At 37.8% G+C, this 23,330-nt stretch overlaps 1 protein-coding gene across 1 annotated transcript; it reads right to left on the bottom strand.

The window, feature by feature from the left end:
- Window positions 1-1,880: 1,880 nt before the first annotated feature.
- Window positions 1,881-11,968, bottom strand: KCNK18 (potassium two pore domain channel subfamily K member 18). The gene is made up of 5 exons (XM_015815222.1): window positions 11,749-11,968; window positions 11,540-11,595; window positions 11,391-11,429; window positions 10,652-10,706; window positions 1,881-2,677 (listed from the first exon to the last, which is right to left on the bottom strand). Exons 1-5 carry the CDS (start codon window positions 11,966-11,968, stop codon window positions 1,881-1,883), a joined length of 1,167 nt encoding a protein of 388 aa, XP_015670708.1.
- Between the last annotated feature and the right edge of the window lie 11,362 nt (window positions 11,969-23,330).

Here is a 23,330-nt window from a genome sequence, read left to right as displayed (position 1 = left end):
TTGGGTTTTCATAAATATTGTTTAAAGAAAAATAAAAGGTGCAGAAAGCCTAATAAAACCAGGATAAATCCCCCAATCATCACTTGAGCCTCAAAACTAGTTTCCCCTCTGCGTGTAGTAAAATGGCTATTCAGTTATATATAATTGTAATATTCTTAGATTCAGGTACCAGGAAAAGCTTGAAGAGCTGTTGCCACAGTCAATTGGGGCCTTAGGATGTCTAGTAAAGTGATCCTTTGGCCTTGCTGTGCTTGCTGCTGACTCAGTTATAAAATCCAGATCACCCCAATTCAGATGGAGCACAAACAGAAATCCCTTTATCTCATAGTTGTGATCGTGATCCAAAAGACTATTCTTCCCTAGTTTCTTTAGTTTCTTTCTGAAGAAATTCTAGTTTAGTTGCTGGAATCTCTTCCGAAAGGTCCATGGGTTCTTTAAAGTTCATTTCAGCAGCAAGCACTTAACCTTGCTAGACGTCTTAAGACCCCCATTGACTAGTGCAGTGGTGGCGAACCTATGGCACGCGTGCCAGAGGTGGCACACGGAGCCCTTTTTGTGGGCACGCGCCATCGCCTCAGCAGACGTGGTCTCTAAAAGTTCACCATCACTGGCCTAAGGCCAGCCAGCCTGGAGCCGCCATTGGGGAGCCCACCATCCTACCCACCAGAGACCCCCTGGATCTCCCCCAACCCTGCCCGGCTCCCACAGGTGTCCCTCCCCATAAGCAACATCAAGGTGGCCACGCCCACCCCGGCCATGCCCACCCAATTTGCCATGACTACTGCAGCCACACCCATCCAGTGGCCACGCCCATCCAGTCTGGGAAACCCACTGTAGCTGCACCCGGCGATACGTAAGTGGGTTTTGGGTTGCAGTTTGGGCACTCGGTCTCTGAAAGATTTGCCATCACTGGATCGGTGGAAAAAAAACTTCTCTTTTTGATGAATAATCCACTTTGTAATGAACTTTACAGGTTCTGATAGTCCATTCTTGATCTGTACCTGGACCTACTATCTTCTGGAAGAAGGAAATGATAATCAGCTTGTTCATTGTTCAAACAGTCCTGGAAAATTGACTTGGGAGCATTGCTGTGAAGTGGGAAGTGATCAAATAAGTAGAGCTAGCCCAGGAGAATGCATAGACTCATGTATGTTCATAAATGATTGCCTGAAAAGGATTTTTATCTCAGTTCCAACCTTGTCATAAGAGATGCCATGAATGGATGAAGCAATAGCAAATGGCCAAAGTATTGATAAAATAGAGGTTTTAAATGTATTTGTAGATTCATGCAAAGCATGATTGATTGTATCTCTTTAAAATTATAACTGAGAATACCTCACATTATTTTCTTAAAGTAATTGATGTATGATTTCAGTCTTTGATAGAAAGAAGCTGGATCTCCATCAATTAAAGATGTGAAGGAGACCTTTCTAATAGATGCTTTCAGATGCACTGTTAATAATAGAAACAGGTGCTCTATTCAGCTTTTCTCAGCATTAGTTTCCCAATTTTAGTGGCAATCACATGCATGCTTATTCAGAACAAATCTGTTCAATTCAATAGGACTTACTTTCCAGCAAACCTTGTTGAACCCAATGAGTTCAGTAGATATATCCAGGTTCACATTGTTATTCTATCACTTTTATTTCCTAAAAGGGAAAAAATTATTTTCAAACCAAGTACATTTAGCTGCTCTATGTAGTAGTTCACTTAGTTTATAGCAGTGATGGTGAGGATATCTGTCCCATCCCTTGTTGATTCTCCATTGTAAAAAAGGGAAGCATCCATTCCCTTTGAATTCACTGTCTATGGATCTCATTCCAGAAGTGATATTGCATGCTTTCTTCCATCTCTAGATGGATGTTCTTCATGTTGCTTTATCAGGGATATTTTTTTCGACCAATGCAGAAAAGCAGCTTCTTGTACAGACCAAGGATCCTGTCTTGTCCCAGTTTGAAAGCAATTATGACAATTTCCATGCCAACTATAATATAAACGGAGAGAAATAAGAAAAAGTTGGGATGTTGCAGTTTGACATCACCAAAGCCAATGGTCGTTAAGGTGATAAAGCAAAAATAGAAAGCTTCCTCAAAATTTAAAGCTCTTTCCCAATGTGGAAGAATAGCTGCAGCACAGGAGATGTATGCAAAAACAATAACAGTCATCAGTGAAAAGGGCACATCCAGCTTTTCTACTTCTTTCCCTATATTATTGATGCTGCTGATCACATGATTCACCATTGCCCCTTTGTCCAATTCAGGACAGGAACTCCATCGTTCAAATCGGGTCAGTTTTGGAGGTGCAAGAAGAGCGTTTTCCCTGATAATAAGCCTTTCAAAAATTTCAACATTTTGATTTTGCCCAGGCTTTTTTTTAAAGGAAGAATTATTTTTCAAAGCATCCTTAATATTTAAAGGCTCAAGAAGAACTATTTTGGCTGGCCCAAGTGAAGCTGAGCCTCCTTTGGAATCAGTGTTTTTACAGCAAGACATAAAAGAAAGCTTGGCTAATACTTTTGATTGTAGTTTCTGGGCACGATTGTAAGAGGTGGATAATATAGCTGCTAGGATGTCACCCATGTCGGTGAGGACCAGAAACATGAGAGGTATACCAAACAATGCATACACCATGCACAAGTATTTCCCAAGTCTCGTCACGGGATAAATATGACCATAACCTGAAACCAAATAAATCCAGAGAAAACTGTTAAAATGTTAGTTGTTTTTCTATGGCATTTTGATTTGAACAAAGCTAATGAATATGCATATAAAAGTGGCTTTGAGGAGTTTATCTTTTATTAATGTTATATTGGAGCATTAATTGTATAATTGTGCTAATTTTCTTTGTCTACTTATTGATATCATTTCTGAAAATACATATTTGTTTTAAATAAATAAAATATGCATATAATATCCTTTTTTAAAAAAAGGAATCTGTTGTCTGCATTTAAAACATGAAGGCAAATAATAAAACTCTCCTGCTTCCTAGTCTTTCCATTAGAGATGTTAGACCATTTTGATACTTTTTTTCCCCCAAAAAGAGCTGTGCAGATCAGAGTTTTCACTGCAAAACATTGAGATGCCATGTACTGTTAAGATCTGCAAAGCCCTCCAGCTGGTTCCTGTAACCCTAAATATTTGTGGATGATTTTGGAAAATATTGTTAAATATACACATTTACAATATGGAACGTAGGTTTTAGCTACTTAAAAGCTTGCTTTTGTTAACCCTGGCTGATTTTGAAGATGCCAGTTATTTAGTTCTGTTACAGTGGAATATGGCCTTGTTGTTTATGTTGTTTATGTTTTAGAATATTGGAATTTTTCCACAGTTTACACGGAGTTTATCTCCTTTCATATTAATCTGCCCAGTCACTGGATCATCAGTAGAGGCCCTCCTATTACATCACTTCCTGGGGATTTATTTAACATCAGTCAAGAAGCAGTACTTATCTGCAGAAAATTCTTCCCTAAAGAGAAAGTATGGGCCAATGTGATTAATACTTAGAGGCATGCTAAAAGAACCCATTTATTCACCATGACATTCCATATTTCAACATGGCATTTCTCTATCTCTGTCTTCACCTGTTTAGTTACACGTTTGCTGCATGATCTTTGAACATTCCTAAGTACATTAATATGCTCTTTGAAAAAAATATTAAGAAGCAGATTTTGATTAGCCTATGGGGCTTAGCTTTATAGTTCAACCTTGCATAGAATGTGTTTCTTTATCCCAAATTGCTAGGAAGCTGGATAGAACAGTTTCCCCAACTTTGTTGAAATAGTCTTCTTCATCACATCTGGCACCCAAAACTCATGGAGAATCCTGTGTAGGGCTGTGTTACATAGAATGCAAAATCCAAGCACTGCGGTGAAATTCAGCACTCAATATGGGAACCTTTATAATGGTACACACATACTTTTCACTTTCCCAATTTTGTAGCCAAAGTGATATATATGTCCTGTTAAACTCCAGATTCTTTTCCCTCTTAATTTCCACACCTATAAGCACTGCTGAATAAGGCTGATTTTTCAGGCTAGAGAGAACAGCTAATTGCTTTAAGTGTCTTTCTTTTTATCCTTTAATCATAGTCATCAGAAGGACTTAACCCAGCTGGCGTCCTCCTAAAAATTGGAACAAAGCTCAAATACTAACAATTTGTGTCTAAGGGTATCGGCCATTGTGAGAAAGAATACTGTTCCTCTTTCCACTTTCAAAAGTTTTGGCTTCTCCCAGTTAACTCAGAACATGCAGAGTGCATCCTACTATGACCATTCGCTTTCTGTGACTGCTTGACTAATCCAGAGCTGATTGTGCCCAAACAGCTACAGGTTCATGGATCATTGGCAAGTAGCTTTCAGGGCAGTGTGACTGCCTATGAAGGCCATCGGCTGAGAGAATAATGAGCTTCCTTCTGCAGTTTTGGCCATTCTGAGAACAGGCCTGTCCCAGTATCTTCACTGTGGTCAGATTTGGGCGTCTAGACTGCAGTGCGAGGTCAAAGTTTTTTCAAGCATCTCTGAGATCCAGAGGCAGAATTCTGATCTGAACACCCAGCAGACACATAGACTAATTCCCACTGTATCCTATGTCAGTGTAAGTTTTTTCTCCATTACTTTCAATCATTTAGGTCAAGGGTCTTCAAACTTGGCTCTTTTATGACTTGTGGACTTCAACTCCCAGAATTCCTCAGCCAGGCACGCTGTGCCTGGCTGAGGAATTCTGGGAGTTGAAGTCCACAAGTCATAAAAGAGCCAAGTTTGAAGACCCCTGATTTAGGTCAATGGATAGATAAGCAGCAGTGCATAGGGAAACCTAAAATAGTGCTATAAGGGTGAAAGTCATACTTAGCTAACCAGATTTATTGTACTGAACAAAAGTCTTGAAATATGTGATAATTTCAAACAGACTTCCATTAAATGAAATCCTAAGGAACTGTTGCCAGACAAAGTATGCAGCTGAACTAGATAGCCAGCTAGTTTGCCCAGATAAAAGGCAGCTTCTTCCCTTGTTCCAAATGTACTTAATATTTAATATTCTACACAGGTTTAGTGGATGTGATGAAACAGATTCACCAAGCAGCCTCCTAGCTTAGGAAAGCAACATCAATATAAAAACATTTTCTATAGCAAAAGATGGCTTTATTGAAAAAGTAGTTTGGTTATTACTTATTGTGTGTACGTTTTTTATTTTTATTTATTATGTATGTAGTGGTAGAGAAGGGAATGAAAATAAGAGAATACATGAAAGAATACTAACAATAACAGTCCTAACTATGTCCATTAATATGCCTCTTTGGCACGGAATGCAGCAGATCAAGTAGTCTCAACCCTGAGTAATAATTGTTAAAATTTCATGCTGTTGTTATTTGGCTTCTAATGTTGAATATAATATATAATAATGGCAATTTTAACAGTTGGATGTTGCAGCCTAAAGATTATTTTCAGTGCAAGAACCGCATCCTGTTGTTCATATATTTTGGAAGAGAATTGTAAGAAAAATCAATACAAAGAAAAGATGTAATTTACCATTAACTCCAAATGCTTTATTGCATGGATTTCTGTGTGATTATGTATCAACATTTAATGGGGGTTTTTTTGTATTGCTGTAAACAACAATTACAAAATATTGACATAATCTCAGGCAAGAGATCACTGAAGTATGTAAACAGCAAAAGTATTAAAATCCAGTAACATATTCACAACGAAAAGCAAATGGGAAAAAATGTCAAAAGGCTGTTCATATTGCATACAAATCCCTTTTAAAAAATACAGAATACCAATATGACACTGTCAGCCATTACTATATATGTATAAGCATACATGTACAGTTTGTAAATTTGATTCTTAAATCAACTTAGTGTTATTAATTTACAGCTAAAACCTAAAAAAATGGTCTCTCTCTCTCTATTTATATGCAGAAGAAATTGTTTACAGAATGTTAGTGATAATATTCTAACAGTTCTTTATGAAAATATAATAAAATAGAATATATACATGATAGAATAGAGAGAGAGTGACAAAGAAAATATATGGAGAAAATAGAAGATCGATCTGTCTGTCTGTCTGTCTAACTATATCTATCTATCTATCTATCTATCTATCTATCTATCTATCTATCTATCTATCTATCTATCTATCTATCTAATCATCTATGGTGCTCTTAACCATCCTAACAATCAAACATAAAGCCTTCTCATAATAGTAACAATTGAGCAAAATTTTACTGCTCAATTATGGAAATTTTAATGGAAAAGCCAATAAATAAAAAGCAAAATAAGTTTAGTTTTGGATCAGCATGGTCAATGAGTAAGAAGTAAGTAAGAAGTAAGTAAGAAGTAAGAAGTAAGTAAGAAGCACTGCATAGAGGGAGAAGTGAAGTTAAAATTGGCCTATTGATTCAATTATAGAATCAGAACAGAAATGTGCTACACTGATTTGTTATTATATCTCTTCATACATTTTAAAGATAAATATTACTAACGTGACAGTTTTATTCCTACATGAGGCAAAAATAATTCTGTAGAGATACTTAGGAAATATGATTTCGGATCTGCAATTCTATACGTCTAGAAGAAGAACTTTCTATTTCTTTACTTGCATGGCTTGTCTATTCCAAGTGACATTAGGAATGAAGCTAAAAAGCCACAGGAAAACATATCGTTAGCTGTTCTTTTCCTCCATGGGAAAGAAGCATATCAGCCAAAATAAGCTGAGTCAGCTATGCACCTTAAATGATTCTCCTACAAACTGCTCTGAAAGGCTACCCATGTTCTAGCCAAAGAAGCACATTTGGAGTTGAGCAGGACTGATGCATTTGGACTGAATGGTTTAAAATGTGAATTATCAGAACAGGCATAGAATTGGGAAACAAACAACAGTAGGCTTAACACCTGAGTACAAAACTTTACCATGGATGCAGAATGTTATATGTTCCTATTTGAACTGACAGATGTAATGGCTGCACTGATAACTTTGTGAATTTAGCTTGTAATCGCTAGAGTTTCCTGTATCCAAAAAGTAGATTGCCGAAAATAGCTACTTAAATATTTAAACATCTTTATTTGCTTGATGGAACTGCTACAGATATTTCCATGAATGCTGGCAATATTGTTTGGTGAAGAGTAACATCTTTGCCTTCTTCACTGGTGAGTAACATTTTTGCTTATGAGTAATTTATTTCTATAATCCTCATCTTTGACACTGGTAGAAATATAATAACAAAATTATGCCTAGCTCCTTAATTGTCCACAGAGCATATGCTAGGAATATTATGACATTAGCAGACTGAATGAAACTGAAATCTTCATCCTGTTCTTTGTATTTTACTTTTGAGATTTTAAGAGCAAGACACCCATTTTCCTTGTTTGCCTTCCAAATTGGAAAATCAACTTGATTTCTTTGAGTTTTCAGGGATGTACTGTAGTTGGTGATCCAAGCATTTCTAAGTCTTAGGGCATCTATTTTAAACCCAGCACTACCAGATGGAAATGAAAAATGGCTCTACAAAATATGTTCCAGAGCAGTGTTTCTCAACCTTGACAATTTTAAGGCATGTGGACTTCAACTCCCAGAATTCCACAGCCAGCATTGCTGGCTGTGGAATTCTGGGAGTTGAAGTCCACATGCCTTAAAATTGTCAAGGTTGAGAAACACTGTTCCAGAGGGTCTACAAATGGGGAGCTTAGGCCTGTCTCAAATGGGGAGCTTAGGCCTGTCTCAAGCAGGCTAGAATTGCTCATTTCTACTTCTTGTTGGAGGAGCACAATGGCTCAGTGGTTAAGTCACTGGGCTTGTCAGCTGAAAAACTGACAGCTGGGGTTCAAGACCCTAGTGCTATGCAATGGGGTGAGCTCCCAGTACCTGCTCCAGCTCCTGTGACTTAGCAGTTTGAAAGCATGCAAGTGCAAGTAGATAAATAGGTACCATTTCAGTGGGAAGGTAATAGCATTTTGTGTGCTTTCGGTGTATAGTCATGCTGGCCAAATGACCATGGATGGGTCTTCAGACAACACTGGCTCCCTCGGCTAAGAAAAAGAGATGTCCAATCATATCCTAAAGTCAGATACAACTAGACAGGGGAAATCTTCACCTTTATATGTTGTTGAGCTGCAGCTTTTAGTATCCCTAGTAACTTCAATAAGCATGGCTGAGTGAGGTGATGATATATAATTGTAATTTGGCAACATCTAACTGCATATGCATTCTAATTGAAGGATAGTACAACAAGGAGTAAATTCTATTAAATCTAAAAGGACTTACTTGCAAAGTTTCACATTATTGACTTAGAATGCATTAACTCTCACCACAAACCATCATAAATTATTGGGTTTTTATTATTATTATTGCAATTAAAAATGAAGAAGGCAGAAGGCTTGATGTTGCCCAACAATTGTTAAGCCCTTGGGTGGCAAATTGAGTAGCAATACTGGTGCCAACTATGGGAAGGAATACCATATTTTTTATTTAATTATAGCAGTTGATTCCAATTTTAATGAGGGATTTTAAAAACATATTTCCAATTTTTGTTCCTCAATTTGTGCGATGAACTTTCTTTTTGGGGTAGTTAGATATCAATGGCCACTCTTAAGAATTGCTTATCAGCAAATATGATGGTACTAAAGCTGTTCCCGTCTTTAAAGGGGCACTTTGAGGGAAGGGCTCCTTCAAAGCAAATTTCATTTCATTTCTAACCAGTGAAAGCAGAGCAGCTGCAGGTCAGTAAAAGTGCCTTCTGTGCAGGCATGGAAGTCACTGTTGATGAGGCAAGCACCCAACTGAATCAGCTCTGCCTCAAAGATTCGCTGAGATGTTGCTGCCAGCCTTCATGAGGTACCATAAAAAGGTAAGACAATCTGCTTTCACTAGGAAAAGCATATTATGAACAAGTCTTTTGGCAGGGTAATAAACATCTGGAGATTGATCAAACTTCACAAGGATGTTGAAATTAAGATTATAATTTGGGGTAAGGAAACTCATTATTATATCCGTTATTAGTCTGTCCTAATTTTATCTCATGGCTTGTTTTAATACAATAAGTACATAATTGAACCCAAAATTGCCATTGCTAAGCAAGACAGTAGTTCAATGAGTTTTGTACCATTTTTACGACCTTTCTTGCAACAGTTGCTAAGTGAATCGCTGCAATTGTTAAGTGAGTAACACAGTTATTAAGTGAATCTGCCTTCCTCATTGACTTTGCTTGTCAGAAGGTCACAAAAGGTGTTCACATGACCTTGGGACGCAGCAACGGTCACAAATATGACACTGGGACACGGCAACTGTCATAAATACACCCCAGTTGCTAAGTGTCCGAATTTTGATCACATGAAACTGGGACACTGCAACCATCATAAATGTATGCCAGTTGCCAAGTATCTGAATTTTGACCACATGATGCTGCAACAGTCGTAAGTGTGAAAAACAGTCCTACGTCACTTTTTCTGTGTCGTTGTAACTTCAGTCACTAAACAAGTGGTTGTAGATTGAGGACTACTAGTGTGGACAGACCTAACCAAAATTGGGGGGAAAAAATAATGCATTCTGAATCACAAGGAAGCAGGGCGGAGAGCTGATGGTAGTGGAACAAATCTACAGTTATCTCTTTATCTGTTGTACCAGGAAATGGTCATCTGTGTTAGTTGTTACTAACTGTTGTAACCAAACAGAGCAATTCTATTATGACTGTTGTCAAGATCCTCAAGACATAACAGTATTTGAAGTTAGGGTACAAAAATGTAATGCAAAACAGGAAAGCCCATTTATGCCAACCAATATGAGTGAGAGAGTTTATCTCCTTGATTGAACTGTATTGAAAAGTTAGGTCTTCAGACGGAGCACAACTCTGTTTACTCAAATGGGGAACCTTGTTTATTGAGGCTCCCAATCATAAATGCAATTCTTTACATCTTCAAGGAAATGGCAAGTGGGTGTTCACTGCAACCATCCATGGGCTGTCAGGCTCTTGAACGGGACATAACTTTTTGCATGATAGACTCGTGAGGCCGGCATGCTATGCAGTTAGCTCACATGATATAATAAATTGATGGGTTTGTAGTCACGTGAGTTGTGGTGAGGGGGGCAGGGAGGGAGGCTCAGCCAATCTCATTGTATACATGTTGTACTTTGATAATAAAGGTTCATTCATTCATTCATTCATTCATTCATTCCACATAGAGAAGCTGAACACACTGGCGATGGGTCTGCCAATGGATCTAGCACATACTGTACGTTCTTGTCCTGTTATTCATATTGTACACTACTGGGACAAAATAGTTGCACGTGATTTGGGGTTCTGGTATCATCAGTAAAAGTCCTGATAATGTTAGCCCATCTTTGAATGGGATATTTAATTGGTGAAGCTTCATGTCCATTGATGACATTTTATAGAAAGTCTTCATTATTGCAGCAATTACAGTACACACTTACTCAAAAGTAAATGCCACCATGTTTAACAGGAGTTACTTTTACATATCTGTGAAGTGAAAGACAGTTGTAGAGGTCTAAATTAGTGGTGTTATTTAAATTTGGGGCGTTTGGTCCCATGTGCTGACTTCAAAGGACTCTGAATTTCATTGAGGGTTGTTTTTTTACTTTACATTTGATTAGACCAAGTACATTTAATGCAAAATACTTCATACAAATCATACTAACCTACTGTGGTGAAGACAGTGCAGCAGAAGAAGAGAGAGCCAAGAAAGGACCATTTCTGTGAAGGATCAGTAAACCATGAAAAGTCAATTTTGTTGATCAAATCACGTGTTCTGTTTGTAAATACCTCATTGTTGGTCTCATTATCTGTTAATAAGTAAGCGAGATGCTGTGATTAGTCAAATGTAATGGAAAATTAAAGACTGCTGTGTTACGTCCATAGACCTATGACATGTTGTGGCAATGAAACATGGGAAACAGTTTATTTAAACAGACATACATCTTCCATTGACTGGAAACAATTCCCTCTGATTTTGCCGCTTTCCTCTCCAGTTCTTGAATGTAGCTACTCTATACTCAATGTTAAGAGAAGTGCACAGTTCATTTGGTCATATATGTTCCAGAATTAGCCTCTGGTATTAAAAAGAAAACTTTAATCTGCTTTAAAGATTAACTTCTTTCTCAGAGTAATAGCTGGTGACATTGAGAAAATGTTGAAGGAATGTTAAGAGGAAAAAAAAACAAAAGATTCATTTAACACTACTAAAAAAAAGCCTACAAAAATATTGTTACTGAATGTTTAAAAAGCAGATCAATCTTAAAAACATTATTGGCACCTTCATTTTTCTTAGAATCCCTCTTTCAACAATGATTACACTTATGCTAGATTCAATCTCCTCACAAATGTGCATGCTGAAATGGTTCCATTATCCCCAGAGACTAGTGGAGGTTTAAGGAATACTTTAGGATTAAAAAATTTAGGATCTACTTTTTGTAAATGCTAAACACGATCTATGTTAGAGAAAATTTCTAAGTCATGCTTTGTTTTATAGCTATTCTTCACATTCCCGTTTCTATTCCTAACAATGTTCCACAAGTCATGTAAAGCACAAGAATGATATTGGGGAAGCAGGGGAGAGAATCAGAGAGTAAATCTGCCTGCAGAACTAAGAAATCCTTTCAATTTAAGCAAGAAGAATATAATGCTACACAAACTCAGATTCCCAAATGTATTTATATATTCAAAATAAGAAGAGAATGAGCATATATTTGGTGCAATTAACTTGGTTGCCTCCTCTGCTAACATTGCAAGCTCTTACCTGATAAATCTTTTGAAAGATTCCAAAGTTTCAGCATGAAGCTCCTGTAGGCTTCACCTTCACAACTCTCTCGGTAGCCTTCCACTTGAGAAAACATGAGCGCTCCCAGAAGGGCATAGACCACTAATGAACAAATGAAGCAAGCGTGGGGAAAGATAGCCCAGAATACCTGACAGCACGTCCTTTCCTTTAGCTGCGAAGGAGATGGTTTTGACTTCATCTTCGCAAACCTTCACATCAACAAGACCAAACCGAAGGCTTCATGAACAAAGAGAAAACATCTCCGGAACTCAAGTAGAGCGTCTTCTTGACCAACAGAAGCCTGTACCCTATTTCTGTTTCATAGCTAAAGAGCTCCTCATTTTATAGCTGGAGTTATTCTTACAATATCCAAGGAACCTGGATAGAGATTGCAACCAACTGTGATTTAAAACATCTGTCTGTCAGATGCTAATACATCGTGCAGAAGAAATATTGATTTTCTCAAGTGCTGTAATGCGTGTATACGATGAGCGACTATACACATCAAGAGTTATCATCATCTGATAGTTGAAGGAAGAGCTTATTTGTTTATAGAGCTATGTCTTTTGCAATGCCCTGCCCTTTGGCAACAGTCAAAGCAAAATTTCCAGTAAGAGAAGGCAAATAGCAAAGAATAGATAATGAGTCCATATAAGCAGGTAATGGATCTTAGTACAATTGGGTATATTCCCCAAGGGGTGAAGATGCAACATCTAATTTTTTCCCCAAGAAAGCTACTAGACTTCTACTACTATATATAGGCTTAATAAAATACTACTTACTACTCTATCTTCCTCTTCTCCTCTGCTACCAGTCCACTTTTGAGGCATTTGCTCTGTGCATAATATCTGTATCCTGAAAATGAGCTAGAATGTGTTCTTTATATAAAATTATCCCTGAATATAATGTTGGGTGAAAGAGAAAAAAACATATCCTGTTTTTCCCCCAACTTTATATCAGTTTGGAGCAGATATAAGAGATGTCCTTTATTTTTGTAACTTATTTACTGATGTATCCCAGCCTAGTCCTAAAGCACAATTCAGTTTAGCCATCATTCTTACTACATACTGGGAAACATGCAAGAACATGGCTAGCACAATTTTGTTCTCATATTTTGCAGATACGGTCCACCCCTTGCCTCATGAAATGGATGAAAATCATTGTTATCCTTAAGCTAGGTAAATCTAGCAACAAATCTTAGAGCCACCAACCCGTCGCTTTTTTGAGTATGGTATATAAATTACTGGAAAGACTACTCTACAATAGAATTAGTCCAGACATGCTTGAAAATGTGGTCTGCTTAGCAAGCAACCTTCCACCCTAACCGTGGTTGTACAGATCAGGTTCTCTCATTAACTACATACATAGAAGAAGGATTTCAAAAACAACTTAAAACCTCTTTGCTTTTGTGAGTCTAACTTACCTTAAAAGATTAAATTATAGCAACTGGACCAAAGTTTATTAAAACTGACGTGTTTCATTACTCATCCAAGTAATTTCTTCAGTTAAAGTGAAAATTTGGTAGGCAGAGAGTCAGATGGTTATTGGAAAGAACCAATTATTGCCAAACAGACTGCAAAATTTTCATTTTGACTGAAGAAGTTACTTGGATGAGTAACAAAACGTCTTAAGTTTTAATAAACTTTGGTCCAATTCCTATGATTTAATATTTTAAGATATTTTTGGCTTGGGTGATTGAAACTTCATTTACAAAAGTATTACCATACCATGTTATCAGAGAACCAGAATAAAATTAGTTTCAAGAACCAGCAGGAAACAATCATAGTCAACTGTATTTCATAAAACAAAGTATTCCATAACTTGAGTGCTACCATTGACAATCCTCAATAGTTTATCCCATTATATTCAAATATTCTTAAACGACAGCCATACATATCTTCATTCAGCATTCCAAGATCAAAAAATTAGTCTGACAAGACCATAGGTTTTTGAGATGGTGAAGCAAGTCCTTATTAGTAGAGGTGTGGCTACCTCCAAACCTTTAGTCATATGGAGGACTTGGTGTTTGTTGGTTCGCAGATATTGTTGTTAGATTCTTTATTGTCACCTGCCATATTAATAAAGTCTAGATTTATTTTAAAAGTTTGTTTTGTTTTATTGTACAAAGATGTGCTATTCTGAAAATATTCTTTTAAGTAGGAAGAACAACGTTTTGTGGATAAATGTAATTCAATTAATTCTACAGTTAAGTGCAGAATTATAATGTGTGCAGTTTCTTGGATCACCAAAGTTAGGAAGCTCTTTCTCTGAATGCTGAAAAGCTTTTAGATAATCAATAACAACTCTCCTTGCATTATTTTATCAATGAGCCGCTTAGATGCTTATTATATTTGGCAACTGTGCTTCAAGCATTAAGTGCTTATGTTTCTATATTCATTGTTTATACATATGCATTAGGGTGGGGTTTTTTTCCCCCTCTAAAAGAATTTATGAAACAAGGAGCGAACAACCATTCCAACATGGCTCAGAATGGTCTTTAGAAAGGAAAACAGGGAAAGCCTAGTTAGGGGATTAAATGTGGCGGTTGTGGCAAGGAGCATATCTGTACCATTAAAACTAATGTTCCTATTGTAATATTCCTGAGCCTCGGCTATATCCTGACTTTAAAAAAAAAATCCATTGGAACAAAATAAGACATCAAAACAGAAACTGCAAAAATACAGAATAAGAATGATTGCCTCTTGCAATAGTATACCTACATGCGTCTTTCAGTCCTTGAATTGGAACAGAATGCAGAAAGTAGGCTGTTAAATGGTGAGGCACTAGGACGGGTAGGCAACCTTGGCTCTTTTATGACTCGTGGACTTCAACTCCCAGAATTCCTGAGCCAGCATGGCTCAGCTTGGAAACTCTCCCTTTCCCCTCAGCATGGCTGGATTGCTTTCATATTAAATATTAAACTTCCAACTGTATTGTATTCCAGAAATGGATACTGATTAGGGCAGGGGTAGGCAACCTTGGCTCTTTTATGACTCGTGGACTTCAACTCCCAGAATTCCTGAGCCAGCCACGCTGAGGGGAAAGAGGTTTCCAAGCTGAGCCATGCTGGCTCAGGAATTCTGGGAGTTGAAGTCCACGAGTCATAAAAGAGCCAAGGTTGCCTACCCCTGCACTAGGAGATAGCATGGCTTCTGAGGAAGACCTGTAGTAATTGCTGATTGCTTTCAAACAATATTGTGTTGGTGTTGATCCCATAAAACTAAGGTGCTGGCTATAAGGGAACTGTTTTCCTATTTCTCTCTTGCTTAGGCATTACATTCTGTAGGAGAGAACCTTCTAAAAATTACCTTGTTTTTAGATGCTTGATTATCAAGCATGTGGGAGGCCCGTCTATGGAAAGCCTAACAATTGCATTTGATCTCCATGCTTTCTGCCTCAAAACTATCTGCCGAGATGCAGCTCTTTAGCCGAGGTATTTTTATTACTGTATTTTAATTTATTATTACCTTGAATTATTTAAATTTTGGATATTTTAATAGTTGAGTCAGCTTTGATGTTCAAGCTGCACAAAAGATAACACAGAAATGAGAAAATAAAATGTTAAAACAACTAGGCAGTGTAAACTATTATGACTTTGACCCATTTGAAATTTCTCACATCCTTATTTTTCTGTTGCGTGGCAAAGATGGTGGAGAATGAGTTATGGACTGTGTACATTATTTTAAATGCGCCTTCCAAATGTAGTACATCCTAGAAGATTATCATTTTTGATCATTAGCTTTCCATGCCGAAAGCATATGCACAAGGGGCTTTTGGCTTGTCCCTTATTTTTCCTGCGATCCAATAATATAAGAAATGAAAATCTACGGGAAAAGCAGAACTTGTCCGACACTACACTGGTATAGTTTTCTTTCTCTCTTTTTCTCTTTTTGTACTTTTTCCCATCTCTGAAAATTAAAGCATGACATTTAAAAATTAAAATTGTGCTTGGAAGTGAACTAGATGCCAATGGCTCAACATTCAGGTCATATACTCTGTTAACAATATAATCGTTTGCAACATTTTGTATATTCTGTGATTTCTAGTCACTTTTCATGGGTAATGTCACAGAAAACACAGTACAATAATCCAGGTAGCCACAAAAATCTGAGTGATTTATGGGAAGAATCACTCTTCAGATTATTTATTCTGATTCTTGTTGGCAATCTTGCTGACATTTTTCAGAGGCAGCTTCTTACTACAGCCAATGAGTAACCAGATTTTTGGTTTAAGAACGAAACCAGAGCAAAAATAGTCTTGGGAGTGCTCTAAACCCTGGATTAATTGTCAGAACAAGGATTGTCAACCCAGTTTTTTTATAATTATTTAATACTGTTCCTTTTATGACTTTTGCTCATAACTGGGTAATATTGTAAGCTAAACAAAGAGAACCCTTATGCCCAGTTAAACTTTTACTAACCAAAAGTGTACTTGGAGTCATACTTTGTGCTTCACTTTGTTAGATTCAACATGCCATTGTAATCTAGTTCACCCAATGCTAAACGCTAAATTATGTGAGTTCACACCCGATGCTAAACTAAACCCAAACAAATCAAAACTCAGTGTGATACAGAAACCCATTTCTCATATGAATCTATTTCTTTTATCTGAATTATTGTTTTGGTTTCTCTGCACTGATTTCAAGCAACGGTTGGGGAGAGTGATATATTCTCTGGTCCTCGATAGAAAGGAAGTATGGAGCAGGCTATTATACCATGACTTGCCATGTGAGTTTTTCTTAAACATTGCACAGAGATGTTAAACAGTGAAGTGAAAGGAAGCAAAAGGCCATTGGGAAGAATATCAGTCTGTGAAAACCTATCATCATCAAGAATTCAAGAAGCCCCTTAAAATATGTCTCCATGATATGTTCCTTTTAAGTATTCTGGAAAAGCAGTTGATGATGATTCTCCAAGATCCTGATGGCCAAATGATTGGAGAGAGGACCTGCCTAGCCAACTCCAGCTACATGTAAATGCTCTCTCAATGGCAAGGACAAGCCAGAAACCAGACAGTTGAGGATATGAACTGTTAATCTCTTTAGAGATGTAAGGTTACTCAGTACCATCCCATTAGGCAAAATAAGGCAGTAACCTGAGGCATGTAACCTAATGAAAAGGCAGAAAATGGTTGGTTATGTAATTATATTGTCAGTTTTTGAGTCAATTGTTGCTGCCTGAGAAGGTAAGAAATGCTTGTGGCATGTTTGGCTTCAGTCACCAAAACAATTTGATGGTTCTTTAGTAATGCACTCTTGGGTTGAGACTAGAAAAGGAGACATTCACTGCACCAACATGACTTCAATCAGCCCTGAGGATACCATACACTTCAATCTGTTTTTTTTTTTAAGAATCATAGTTTTGATGTTGGCTAATGGCTATTAACATGGGGACCGAAATAAATAAAGTAAAAAAAATCACTAGTGAAACAAAACAAAAACCATTGATAATAAAAACAATAATGATAAAACGGAAAGTGCAACCCTGAACTGTATGATCGTTCAGGCTAAAAGGATTAATTAACAGAAGAACGATTTGGTCCTGGAGCAGTTCTTGCCCTGCAAAAATTCATATGAGCAACCATTTTGTAAGACTTAGTAGTATGGAGTCCTCTGGACGGAATTCTGTGAGGGGTGATGGTACATCCTGGATGTGGCCTGGTCTTCGTGTTACGTTTCAGGGCTTCAGTTCCTTCCACACACAAAAGGAGGTGACATGGTGGGAAGGGGCCGCAAGTCTAAATGCTTCCTAGGGGTGGCATTTCCCCCTGAAGTTTGCCTTCCAAAGCCATTACTGCAGAATACATCCCCAAATGAAAAGTACATGAAGCACCTTCATACAGTGATAAGAAATCTACCTATAATTCTACAACACTTTAATACAGGAGGTGAATGAATATGGCAGATGATAATTGCACGGCTATTAGCTTCATGTAACATTTTATTGTTTGGAGAAAAAAAAATACAGTTGGGGAACAGTTTCCCAGGAGGAAAATCAGCCTTACCTGCAGTTGTCTTAAAGCTCATTTGCTGCAATTCACAAAGACTGATCCTTCTAGAATCCATATCATCAAATGTTTGTACAGATAAAAATAGTTAGCTCAGCAGCCAGTCCATTAGACTCAAATGATTAAAGAGCTATTTCATCTATCCACATCATCGTTATTTTAATATAATAATTTGGGCTGGATAGCTGCCCTGAAGCATGCCGCAAATAATGAGTGTTTTGAATTATATATTTTGTTTTTCTCGTAGAAGCCAAATGCTAGTTGCCTGTAGCCAACTTGTGGTCTCATTTACTTGTGGTTCATCTAATGCAGAGAACTGTAGAAGAAAGAAGGAAGAAATTTATTAACAGTTATCAGTCAGATTATATTTCAGGCGGTAGTTAATTTTTCCACTTGCTTTACTTTATGATTTCCCCAAAAACTATTATACATAAATCAAAAGATGGGCAGACAAAAATGCATTGATGATGCATGGGTTTAAGCCAGGGCTCCTTAAGCTTTTAAACATTCTTTTAAAAAGGCCAAAAGTTTACTAATAACTATAATGAAGCCTTGTAGTAGTTACTTTAAGCTATACATAGATTGGTTGCTTGCATGAGTGTTTCTGTCTGTTAAAAAATCATAATACAAGTGGTCACAAGGGGGCACTGCAGGAACATATGATTTACTTAAAGCAGCTGTTTAGGGGAACTAAATATTCAGGTTTCAATTCTGTCTGCTGTATTCAAAAATGTTTCAGTGTGAATGGGAAAATTGTGTGCTAGTTATCAGAAGTTGGGCAATCTCCATTCCAGCGACTCTGACTGTGAAGCTGAACTGACTGACTAGAAGCCAGATTGCCAAGCCATCAGTATTCCATCTTGATCAATGCACAAATACAGTGCCTAAAACAAAAAAAAATTGATACCATTTACATGTTAACAGGCATGTCTGCATTGGAGCAGGGGGAGTAAAAAAATGTCACAATTGTCAGATTAAAACCCTGCCCTTTTCTTACATATGTTACATGCTGTGGATGCCCCTAGATCAGTGGTTCTCAACCTTTTTAATGCCGCGACCCCCAACCGGTCGTAAGTCGAGGACTAAACCGGTCGTAAGTCGAGGACTAAACCAGTCGTAAGTCGAGGACTTTCCCTGCCCAGGAGTGCCGCGCATGCGTGGTTCTGCCCCCTGCGCTGGCCGAGGCGTAGCTGGCAAGTGGCAGAGACGGAGCAGGCCGACCACCAGCTGGCCCAGCTCAAGGGAGGTAAGGCACCCGCCGGAAAAGGGGGAAAAAATGGCGGACAGCCTTGCTTGGCGACCCCCGTGAAATGGTCGATCGACCCCAAATGGGGTCACGACCCATAGGTTGAGAACCGCTGCCCTAGATGTTAAAATATATGTGGTAGCTTTTTTCTTCCGTTTGCTTAATTAAAACAAGATTCAGTAGAATACATCTTTTCCAGAAACATGAGACCAGAAGCAAAACCACCTGCCTTCCTAAATTCTGCCTTTGAAGTATAGGTTCGTTGTTTTATTATCACTGTAAAGATTGCTTACAGATCAATAACTCAATTCACATTTTCTAGAATTAATAATATTCACCATTCTTCCTGATCAGTCGAAATATTCCTTGCTTTCATGTGATCACCAGTCCATCTGTTCACTAATTGGCTAGATAGAAGACCTTTCTAGAACATCAAACAGGACTTTTTCATCTATATCAGTCTTGCCTGATTAAGCAGGGTCATAGCTAATTCATTTTTGGAAAGGAGATGCTGTGTGGAATACCAAGACAGCAAGCGAGATTGAAAAATTGAAATGATGTCCCGGAAGCAGACAATGACCGAACACTTCTATACTGTTGCAACCTGGAAGTATTATGTCACTAGGAGAGGGTCACCAGGAATTGAGGTTAGCATCTAGAAGTCTTTACCATCTTTTAAAAAAACCTGGAAATGCTGCATGCTCCCTCCCCCCAATGCTAAACTAATACAGGTAGTTCTCGACTTACAATTCATTTAGTGACTGCTCAAAGTAACAACGGCACTGACAAAAATGACTTATGACCATTTTCACACATGGCCATTAATCCCCATCATCACACGATCAGAATTAAGACACTTTGCAATTGATTCATCTTTATTGTAGGACAGTTGCAGTGTCCTGAGGTCATGTGATCACCTTTTGCATCCTTCTAACAAGCAAAGTCAATGGGGAAGCCAGATTCACTTAACAACCAACTAACTTAACAATAGCAATGATTCACCTAACAACTATGGCAAGAAAAGTTGTACATTGGGGCAAAATTCACTTAACAAATGTCTCACTTAGCAATGGAAATTTTAGGCTCAATTGTGGTCGTTAAATCAAGGACTACTTGTACTCCACATCAGCAGTCTGTATGTGGGCCTAGCCATGTACAGATCACAATATAACATACAGACGGTGAAACCTCCTTCAGAATGGGAGAGGAATTCCATTATTAGCTAAAATCTGAAAGTGCAAAGATTAGGTCACTGCAGTTTTGTATTGAACATGATGACATTTGGGCATCATGAAGCAAATGATGCTGCTTGCATACTTTTTGTCACTTGTATCATTAAGCAAACAACAAAAAAATTATTAATCATGCAGCGATGTCATTGTGGAAATGACAGCATTTCCATCATGTTATTTGCATAATAATGACATCATCCCTTAGCAATGCAAATTCTATCATTAGTATGATGACATTATTACATACATGACATAAATCACAGCCAAACTAGTCCATTGAATGAGAAGTCTTGTACATGGAGGTGTCGTAAATCAAGTTTTCATTATACTTGGATACCAACCCTTTCCTCTATTCAGGAGTAAATTCTACCAGGGCTAATCTTTCGACTTCCAAAGTGGGCATAGCTAAAGTAACCCTGAGTGGAACCATAGTCATTCCCTTTCTTTGTTTCTTTCTTTCTTTCCTCTTGGTACTACTTCCCCTCTCCTGGTTCTGATTCCTTTTCCCACTTCCCACAAATAGTTTTGGAGCTAATGCTAAGCAGCCTGCTCTGTTCCATTAGCTAGGAAAGAAGGAAGGAAGGAAGGAAGGAAGGAAGGAAGGAAGGAAGGAAGGAAGGCTAAACTGTATAAAAAATTTAATATCATTATATATTTTACTGTTTCAAACTCTCATTTTGTCATTTTTTTGCTTAAGTGGATATTATTGTAAATAAATGATTAAACCGCATCCGCTGTTCATCCCTGTGGCAAGGGCTATCACACAGTCACAAGGAAAAAGGCCCTTTGGCGAAGTCTGAGGAACCCATTCTCTTCTCTGCTTTCCCAGGCTAACCAGTGGTGCAGACTGCATGGGGGCTCAACGTACACCAATTAGCCCCTTTGTTTGTGGTGTTTAAAGAGAGATTGTTGCTGATCTCATTGTTCTTATTTGTATTACGTTTGTCTCAGTTGGAAGACATTGTGTGGAGCAAGTTGGAGTCCAATCGAGGATGCAGAAGGTTCAGAAGTGTTGAAAAAGGCTCCAATTTTTCAAGCAGCATGCAGATCACTCCTCTACACATAATATTAAATTGTAATTATAGCTTGTTGGTGCCCAAGACTTGGAGTTGCCGTTAAATCTATATATACCATTTCCCCAGGCTTGCAAATTTTGTTTTTTAACCTGTTGATGCTTAGTTAAAAGGGACAAAGGAAAAAGAAATATTGATTTTGTCCAAATAACATCTGAATTTATTTTTATGTGTGAGAAGAAAGCACATCTTCCAGGAAATTCTAGTAAAACACACACACACACACACAAAAGCTCCTTTATTGAACAAGAAATTATTTTAGTATCTAGGAAGGAAAAAAAATGTGTCTGTTCCTGTTTCCTTTCCATGGTAACCCCATGCCTTTCTATTCAGTAGTGACATTTTTTCCATTATATCGACCACTAGGAGTCATTATATAACCAGGTTCATTTTTAATTGGGGCTCTTCAGATGCTATTCCATAGGGTTCAGACACTCTACTAGGAATTGAACTCATGGACCTTCATACCTTAAAAGTGCTATATAAGAATGAAATAACTTTACAAGTCATGTCAAAAGCCATACATGGGGAAAGAACATAATCAGAACTTTAGTATCTCTCTGTTCTGAGAGTTTAAGGGAATATGGAATATACAGTATATACCATTCGGAGAACTTACAATCAAGTGTATTAGAGGAGGGGCAAGATACTTCTACCTGTCCTTTGGATCTGGCTGGATAAATGATTCAGACTTTATCATGGGCATAAGGTGAGGTATTTTTAGTGGGCTTTGTTAACATTCATGATTACTGTTCACACAATAGCTGTGTGTGTGCATTTCAGAATCAGAAATAGTATGTGCCTAATGCAAGTCATTAGAAGGGACAAACAGTTGAATGGAAAGTGAGGTGGCTCCATCTCTTGCTGGCAGATCTCCTAGAGGCCTCTAATTGGCCACTACAATTAGGCTCCTGGACTAACCAGTTCATTTGCCTGTTCCCAATCTTGCACTCCTCTATTTTCAATCAAGGGAAATGCAGTGGCCCAAAGAAGCTGCTAGAGGAAATATCTGTACATAGAACCAATTTTCCAGAAGAGGGTGCCTGATCTCTTCCAAGATAGCATGAAACTCCTTGATCAATACATTTGCTAATCTATAGTCAGGGGAAACATAAGTCTGTCCTATCCAGCCAAAAACCCTATAATATTCAGCAATTTTCTAGAATTCTAAGCCAACATTTCTTGTGCTTGTATTACCAGAAGTTAGAATACTTCTGATGTGGATGAGATGGAAGAATGTATAAATGACTTTGAATTAATATATAGAATCTTAATATTAACATTAAAGAATTACCATTATTACTCCTTCAATTTTTGATTTCAGAAATTTTAAAGTCTGGTACTTAATAAAATGACAGAACTGGAAGGGACCTTGGAGGTATCCTAGTCCAACCTCTTGCTCAAGCAGGAAACCCTATACCATGTCAGATAAATGGTTGTCCAATCTCTTCTTTAAAACTTCCAGTGTTGGAGCACCCAAAAGATCTGGAGGTAAGTCGTTCCACTGATTAATTGTTCTAACTGTCAGGAAATTTTTTCTTTAGTTCTGGCGACTAGGTTTATCTAACAAAGATGTTATCAGGCACTATATAAAAAAAAACATTAAGCAAATAAAAATAATAGGGCTAGAACAGTGAGGCAAAGAAACACTTTGAAATATCAAAATGGCCATGCAAACCGATGGGTTGTACCTTTGTGTTAAGGTAATAGGGAAGAATCTTGTTCTTTGATCCTATTGTACTTTGAAATAGACAGAAGATGGCTGCCCTTCCAGGTCTTTTGCTTTCTAAAAACAGCCCCGTATTGTACATACTTATCTGGAATAAATCGCATTGACCTTAGCATCAATATGACTTTCATTTCCAACAAGCCTGTTGAGCTGAAAACACACGAAGAGCGAAGTGGGCTACAATGCAGAGAGTGGGGACAAAGGGAAAACGAGCCTTGGAGGATCAGTTCACTGCAGAAGAACCGATTTGAGAGGGCTTCTGGTGAGAAATTGAT

Source organism: Protobothrops mucrosquamatus, unplaced genomic scaffold (genome assembly GCF_001527695.2).
Source record: "Protobothrops mucrosquamatus isolate PMUCROS unplaced genomic scaffold, P.Mucros_1.0 scaffold326, whole genome shotgun sequence".
NCBI lineage: Eukaryota > Metazoa > Chordata > Lepidosauria > Squamata > Viperidae > Protobothrops > Protobothrops mucrosquamatus.
Note: the sequence above shows the minus strand (reverse complement) of the source record. Positions and strands in the feature narration are given on the sequence as shown.

Bases quoted from the DNA above. Each gene is read 5' to 3' on its own strand.
- KCNK18 (XM_015815222.1), bottom strand. From the start codon at position 11,968: ATGAAGTCAAAACCATCTCCTTCGCAGCTAAAGGAAAGGACGTGCTGT. The intron at 11,430-11,539 runs GTGCTTTACATG...GATCGTGTTTAG, and splicing joins GCTTCCCCAATATCATTCTT to CATTTACAAAAAGTAGATCC. The intron at 10,707-11,390 runs GTATTCCTTAAA...GATCCTTCACAG, and splicing joins CTAAATTTTTTAATCCTAAA to AAATGGTCCTTTCTTGGCTC.